Genomic DNA, 8,346 nt, shown 5'->3' with positions numbered 1-8,346 from the left:
TTTTGATATATGTCTTGAAGTCTTCCAAAAGTATTTTAATACATCTAAATACACTACATGTATATACATTTTAACTGAGTCGTTAAGTCATCGTTAGTCGTTACATGTAAGTGTTGTTTTGAAACCTTTAAGTTAACGATCTCAATTAATGTTGTTAACCCATTGTTTATTATATCTAATGAGATGTTAAATTATTATATTATCATGATATTATGATATATTAATATATCTTAATATGATATATATACATTTAAATGTCGTTACAACGATAATCGTATCCTTAAGTTAGTAGTCTTGTTTATATGTATATAACTCATTGTTAATATACTTATGGAGATACTTACTTATCATAATCTCATGTTAACCATATGTATATCCATATATATATCGTCATGTCATTTTTACAAGTTTTAACGTTCGTGAATCGCCGGTCAACTTGGGTGGTCAATTGTCTATATGAAACATATTTCAATTAATCAAGTCTTAACAAGTTTGATTGCTTAACATGTTGGAAACATTTAATCATGTAAATATCAATCTCAATTAATATATATAAACATGGAAAAGTTCGGGTCACTACAACAACTACCATGGAAGAATCACAACTCAACGAAGAAAGTCAAGGGGACCAGCAGCAGAAAACTTCAACCAACCGAACCAAACCCAAAAATCACCCCCAAAACACAACCAACTCCCAGATCCCGAGCAACTAGGGCACGGAATCGCCGCCTGGTAGCCGTTATTGTGACTAGAGAAGACAATCGGGTCGATTGACGCCGGAGCAAAAAGAAACTGAGCAACCGAGCTTTATTTCGACAGAAAGCATTAAAATCCGAACCACCGGCGAGATGCTGAAGGTCGGAAACGGTAGTAGCAAAAGGTTACAAACCGTCAGAGAGATCTCGGTGTTGGTGACTTAATTAAGAAGAAAAAGCAACATTAGGTTGAAGCTTTGATGAAAGAAAGAAAAGGTTACCTTTAGTTGATGGAGGATAGAGAGGAACAAGATTAAAAAAATTATTGAGTCTGACGTTGTAGTACTCGTATTAAATAAGGTTACAATTAGGGATGTTCATCGGTTCGGTTTTCGATTTTTCAGTTTATTCGGTTCGATTTTTTTCGGTTTTGAAACTTATAAAATCAAAACCGAAAACTAAACCAAAATCGAATTTAAATATCAAAACCAAACTAAAACCAAACCGAAAAACCGATTTTTATTTCGGTTTGGTTTCGGTTAAACCAAAAATCACTAGATATTAGAATTCTAACCAACATAATTAATTACATATAAACATCAAAATACTATGAGTTACATAGATTACACCATTCACATTACATATATTCTAGCCAATATAACTAGAATTTATGATGCTTAAAGACCAAAACATATAGCATTCTACTAATAAGCTAGCTAAGTTAATTTTGTACATCTTCAAGTCATATAAATAATACATATAGTATAATATAACTAACATGTTTATTGTTTAATAATAATAAAATAATACATATAATACATTAAATATAAAATAAATATAAATATTATAAGTATAAATATGTTTTAATATGTTATTAATTTGAATTCAGTTTTTAATTCGGTTAACCAAATTTAAAATTTTCAAAACCATAAACCAAACCGAAAACCGAATGATGAATCTGGTTTCGGTTTCTACCGATCCGAAAACAGTTTAAAAAATTCGGTTTGGTTATTTTGAGTTTGGATTCGATTCGATATTCGGATTTTTCGGTTTCAAATCATATGGTGCACACCCCTAGTTACAATACAATAGCTAAGTTAATATAAATATAATATAATTAAATATTAAATATATATATATATATATATATATATATATATATATATATATATATATATATATATATATATATATATAAGGTTGGGATGAGGTAGTGGACGACAAACAGGTATATGTTGGAAAGAAGAAAGGGTCCAGTCCTGATCCGGTCAAAACTCATCTCTTCTCTCTTTCAAATGCAGCAGCAGCAACAACAACAACAACATTAACAGCTGTTCCAGTTTATGTTTATGTTATTTTCTTTCCTAAATTACACTTTGACTTTCTAAATCCAATCATCATCAACATACAATTACAGCTGCACTCTCTTCCTCCTCCTCCTCCTCGATCTACTCTGGTTACATCTCTTATCTCTCTCTCTCTCTCTCTCTATCTTCACTTTCATTTCTTCAAAAATCCCTTTTTTAGATTCATGTAAATTCCCCCTTGATCTTACTTTAGTACTTAATTTCACTAGGGTTTTGAATATTCATAGTTATTTAGAGATCTAGAAATGATTACTTTCTTGATCTGAATTTTATTTTTTAATTTGTGTGTAAAGATTAGATGGGTTCTGTTAGGAGTACAGTGTACTATTGTTGTGTATGGAATATGGGTAAGGTTTTATATGCATATAACAATGTTGAAGAAGATGATGAGATTGAAAAGTTAGCTGCTTTATGCTTAGAAAAAGCACCTTCTAATCACAAATGGTATTTTCAAACCATGTTTAACAAAACTTTTGGGTTTTTAATGGAAGATGATGGGTATGTTTATTTTGCCATTCTTGATGAAAATCTTGATAACCCTAAAAAACTTCAATTTTTACAACATGTTCGAGAGGAGTTCAAGAAAGTCGTTAAAAAGGGGTCGAAACGAAGCAAATCGAATCCGAATCCACTTGTTATACAACAACAAATGTTACCCGTTGTAAAACGTTTAATTGCGTCTTTAGAACCTGCTTTGTCTTATAATAATGATGGGTTAGGTTTATCTCCTTCGCCTATTAGTAATGATAATAATGGTCAAAATGATATGGGGGCTTCAACGAGAGCGCCTTTATTGGGGAAAACTAGTAAAGATAAAAGAAAGAATAAAGATCATGTGATTTCGGTTAGAGAAAATGGGGTCGATGAAGAACATAGGAAACATTCGGATAAAAGTGGGTCCAAGGTGGATTCGTCGAGTTTGGATCCTGATAATCAAAGTGGATCTTTAACAGGTATTTCGTTGACTAAAGAAGTGAGTTCAATGACTAGTTCGAGTAATCAAACCGTTCGAAATAAATGGTGTCGCCAAGTTCGTATTGTTCTTGCAATTGACGTGGCTGTTTGTTTAGTACTATTTATTGTTTGGATAGTTGTGTGTCGTGGTACTGAGTGTATCCGTTGAGAATTTGATCTTCGTTGAGTGAATTTGAGGTACTTGCGTTAATTGTTTGATGAAATTCGTTGCTATAGTATAATTGAAGGTGCAAGTGGTTCCTGCAGATTTGAGATTCAAACATTGTTAAAGGTGTTGGCTTGGCAACTGATTATTGTTCATAACAGCTTTGTGGTTTAAACATTTTTGTACATTTCTGAAAAAGTCTATTTATTGTACATTATATCTTGTTGCACTGAAATATGAAAGCTAGTGGATGAAGGTTTTGTGGTGGATCTTTGATTCCAGTTGGTTTGGTTACATTATATGATTTGACATTTACTTTACAATATGAATACTTATTATTGAGCTAGAGGCATGATTATAATGAGTCTTTATTTGCTTTAGAGATCAGAAGCAAATTGTGCAAAACCTTCTAATTCTGCAAATTGTGGCAATTTCAATTTTAAATTTACCGGCTACCTGTTTCATCTCGGGAAACAGAGATAATGTATGCCAAGTTATCTCAAGTTTTATGATAAAGTGATGATATATGTAACACCATATTTATAAGTACACAACAATTATGTAATAGGTGTTGTACATTGTGCATTAAAAATGTAATTGTGTCATGCCCATCAAAATATGTGTTTTTAACTCCTTGTGTAGAGGTGTACAGTGAATCTTATTCGTAGTTTTGTTTTCATTTGATCCAAACTTTTTGGATCAAAGGAGAATCAATTTGGTTGATTGTCTAACAAGGTAATAAAGGCTAAAGTTCTTTAGGCGCCATAATCATCGAGTTTTATATGCATTGTGCGAGTATGGAACATAATTATTAACTTTGGTTCACAATGAAGGTGCTCAAATTGGTTAGTTATGCCATTGATTTGGCTAGATGGTGGAGTCATACAATGAACCCAAATATTGAGTTCTCAATTCAACAACAAAAATGAGAAAAATACTATTTCAATGACTATTCAATTAATGAGTATTAGTTTGTTAAGTGCTCATCATGATCCTATAGAATAACCATCAACAAGGCATTTTTTCCTTATACCTCGCATAGAACCCTGAAGCAAAGATGGATCACTGGTTATAATGGCATCCACATTTTCGTTTAACATTTTATGCATGGTTGGTTCATCATCAACCGTCCATGCGTAAACTTTCTTATTCCTCCTGTCAATTGTGTTTGTTAAAAATATATAAGCATATATAACTGAAAACCATAACATTAAAAAGTAAAAGTGATAAACAGATAGGAAAAACTATCAAGCACGTTTTTAAGAATTTGCATACGAGTGCATACCTGTGTAAAACTTTGACAACCGATTCTTCAACTAGACCATGGAATATGCCAACAACTTCGGCATCTTTTATCCTCAACAGATTACTTCTGATTCCAGTCGAAAAATTCATCATAACAATGTAGCCTACCTACAAAACCACAACAAAAACGGATGTGACAAGTTCTAAACTTACCGCAAACGTTATAGTTTCCATTTCCAAACTGTTAATATGGAAATTATAGCAATTTTTTTTAGAAACACAGTTAGCAAGTCATAAGGGGCATAGGATCTTACTGTCACATCTGATGACTGCTTAATTACATCCCTTGCTAAATTGTCACTTTTAGTCCATACAACACAGTTGTTACATTGTGTCCTTTTCACCTGCAAGTATTGTTAACTATGTAAGTGAGTCATATACATACATAATATTATATCATATTGTTATATGTAGCACAAAGATTAATGAAGACTCACAACAGAGAGTATGTCATTAGCAAGCCCCTTCTCGTATGATGGAGGCCCAACTTTTGCATCAACAACCACCTTTTGCACAGCGCTTGAAACCAACTGTAGAGCACACGACATATATGTACTTAAAAATCTTATGATAGAAAAAGAGTAACTTGCAGGACTTTATAGTAGCTTCATTTTGATTTAATCAATATTACACCAGGATCTACACGAAAAGAATGTAGTGTGTAATTAAGAAGAATACTACATTAGATTTAATGGCATGTTTAGAATTCGTGTCTCATATTTTTTGAAAATATAAAATAAAAAACCATAATGATAGATGGGGAAGTTTTTAAGTACCTTTAGTGCATCTTCCATTGTAGGAATGGCTACATTATTAGAAGCTACCAGCTCTTTTATCTACAGAAACAACCAAAAATATGTTCTAATTCAACTAACAATAGTTAACAGTAGAATAATCTAAAAGGTGCTGACTAAAAGACAGTTAGTTTATAATTCACACATGATACGAGAATAGCACATCACAAACGAAAAAAGCGTCACCTCCTTAGAACTCAGGTATCCAACCTTGGATGAAATGTTCCCAGATATTCGCTGCAAATCCCTGCCTGTTTCATATCAGTCGACTCTAAAAACACTTTAAAGTAATACAGATTTATTCTTGTTAAAACCAACTGCTTCTACCTTTCATGTTTGAGTGCTTATTTTCACAACAATAATACAATACATTTTTATTTTTATTTTATACTCAATCATACAAAATCCCCAAAAAGGTGCATACACAAAAGTTACCTGTCATGAAGAGCAAACAAAACCCCATCAGTAGAACGAGAAACATCAATCTCCATGCAGTCTACTTGAGAACGGATAGCAATATTATAAGCATCCATCTGTTGAGTGAAAAACAATGAAAAATCACTAAAACAACTCGAACATGGAAAGGAACATTCCCAAAAATTTTGATTGTAAAATGAGATTTAAGCTGTGGATCATGCACGCAGGTCATCAGCATATCATGGCTCGTAGTTTTAATACTAGGTATATATATACACATGCACACATGAGTAAACAGACCGAATATGAAATTGTTCAAAATAAGCTTTGCATTGGGTGAATCACAAACAAGAGGTACCTACTGTATTAGGGAAGGCCTTAGAAGCATCACCACCATGAGCACACACAAGCGGAGGTTTATTTAACCAACTACACTTTTTTAACTCCAGCTGCAATTACATGGGAAAATAATCGTGATGAGTGATGATTAGCTGCATATTTGTTCTGTGAAATCTTCCAAAATAAAACATTTTCCATTCTACAGATTGTACATGAAATTAGGGATGAGATCGGTACCAGTACCGAACCGTACCGGTACCGATAATACTGAAACCGAAATTGTGAAATACTTGAAACTGAATACCGTGCCGGTTAATGTAATCGGTACCGGTATCGGTACCGGTATTTTTCGGTATTTACCTGTTTGGTACCGAATTTTGAAAGCGACCGTCGATTGAACTTTGAACATGAAACAAGGTGAATCTAATGGAGATGTTATAGTGGTTTATCATTTATTGAAACTGATCGTCGTTTAATACACACTTCATCAACACACCGAGGTGTCTTGTTCCCAACCATGGTCTTGTACTTGGAAACAAAAAACAGACTAACCAAACCAATATTATTTTGTATTGTACATGGACATCGAGCTCACATTTACTATTATTGGAATGGACTATTTAATACGTCAAACTCACATTCTGAATGAAACTTCACGTACACGTAATTCATAAAATTTTACACCTAAACTTAAATTTATAATTTACTAATTTTGCGATGAGTTGAAGTTTATGTGCTACACTATTGGATCTGATTTCATATACTATTATTACTAATTATTATTATTATTCTCCAGGTTAGATCACCTTTTTACATACAAATCAATAAAATATGGAACATTAAGTCTACTCGGTACCGCTTCCTAGAAACCCATATAAGCTATTACCTACAAATCATAAATTCGGAACCAATACCGATTTCCCGAAAAAAATACCGGTACCGTACCGATATCTCCTGAAACCGAAAATGCCAAATTCAAGAAACCGATACCGAATACCTATCGGTACAGTTTTCGGTACTGGTACCGGTTCGGTTTCGGTAGTTTTGCTCATCCCTACATGAAATAAGCAGCAAGCAATTGCTACTAGTTATTGAAATGCGAACCTTTGTAGCCAGCCTATATCTGTATATAAGTTACACGATGCTTGAAATTTTAATTTAAGAGTGAATTAAAGATCTACAAAATTTCTAAATTCTAAATTTGGTGAAAGTCCAACTGTTAGATTTGCAGCATTATACACTTTGTTTCAGCTTACTGCTATGCATCATTAGACTCATTGACATCCTATGCGTAAACACATTTATAAAAGCTTCAACGATACACACATATACTACATTAGACAGTAGGTCACTTAACCAGTTCATCATCTTTCAAAATATACAAATACAGCACAACATTATTGACATATATCAATATCAATAGGCTTAATTCTATCACCGATCTGATGCAACTTATGTAACGGAATATGCAGAAAATAGCAAAATCTGTTACTATAATATGCAATTTATAACCTAAGTAATGCGATAAAAGAACCTAAACAGCAGAATCTATTTATACTATGAGATTTATAACCTAATTAATGCGATAAAAAGACCAATTAAACAAAGCGATTTATATAACCTACTTAATGTGATTAAATAACCTAAATAGGATAATCTATTTATACTGTGCGATTTATAACCTATTCAATGCGATAAGTAACTTAAAAACCTTAAAACTAAATTAATGCGATAAAATAAGCTAAATAACATACTCTATTTTCACACGCAAAATGAAAATCTGATGAATAAAATATTAATAATATTATATTATTAATAACATTATTGAAAGTGAAATAATGAAAATAAAACCTGATGATAACGACGGAGCTTGAAGTGGAGGTAAACAGGAGGAATAATGGCGGTGATTGCGAGGATTAAAAGAAATGATCGAAATAGAAACTTTCTGGACACGAAACGTTTGAATCGACGATCGAATGAGTGTGGGCCACCACCACGTCTTCTTCTCCACTTATATGTTGTGTCCATTGATCGCCACTTTGTTTTGAATGTAGCGATGGTGTTAGGTTATTCGGGTTCAGTTTTCATACCGTCAAAAACAGGGGAGCACCAAAAAAAAAATAAAAAAAAATAGAACTATAGTTAATTGTATAAATAGTCCTTACGGTTTTTCTATATTCCAAGGTTTCGTCCCTCAACTTTTTATAATATTATATATTGAGAATCACTGGCGTAATATCCACACTCGATGCAACGTGATTCTTTTATAAATGATACTAGTTTAATACCCGCGAATTCGCGGGATTTTG

General features: G+C 32.6%; 2 protein-coding genes across 2 annotated transcripts; one reads left to right on the top strand and one right to left on the bottom strand.

Annotated features, from left to right (window-relative positions):
• Positions 1 to 2,212: 2,212 nt before the first annotated feature.
• Positions 2,213 to 3,468, top strand: LOC139867276 (phytolongin Phyl1.1-like). Its single transcript, XM_071855619.1, has one exon. It carries the CDS (start codon positions 2,361 to 2,363, stop codon positions 3,183 to 3,185), a length of 825 nt encoding a protein of 274 aa, XP_071711720.1. The 5' UTR covers positions 2,213 to 2,360; the 3' UTR covers positions 3,186 to 3,468.
• A 556-nt stretch (positions 3,469 to 4,024) lies between these two features.
• On the bottom strand, positions 4,025 to 8,096 carry LOC139867495 (glycerophosphodiester phosphodiesterase GDPD4). Its single transcript, XM_071855864.1, has 9 exons — positions 7,889 to 8,096; positions 6,061 to 6,147; positions 5,717 to 5,814; positions 5,468 to 5,528; positions 5,264 to 5,323; positions 4,925 to 5,017; positions 4,742 to 4,831; positions 4,468 to 4,595; positions 4,025 to 4,337 (listed from the first exon to the last, which is right to left on the bottom strand). The coding sequence occupies exons 1-9, from the start codon at positions 8,063 to 8,065 to the stop codon at positions 4,169 to 4,171; spliced, it is 963 nt and encodes a 320-aa protein (XP_071711965.1). The 5' UTR covers positions 8,066 to 8,096; the 3' UTR covers positions 4,025 to 4,168.
• Between the last annotated feature and the right edge of the window lie 250 nt (positions 8,097 to 8,346).

This window comes from Rutidosis leptorrhynchoides, chromosome 9, assembly GCF_046630445.1.
Source record: "Rutidosis leptorrhynchoides isolate AG116_Rl617_1_P2 chromosome 9, CSIRO_AGI_Rlap_v1, whole genome shotgun sequence".
NCBI lineage: Eukaryota > Viridiplantae > Streptophyta > Magnoliopsida > Asterales > Asteraceae > Rutidosis > Rutidosis leptorrhynchoides.
Note: the sequence above shows the minus strand (reverse complement) of the source record. Positions and strands in the feature narration are given on the sequence as shown.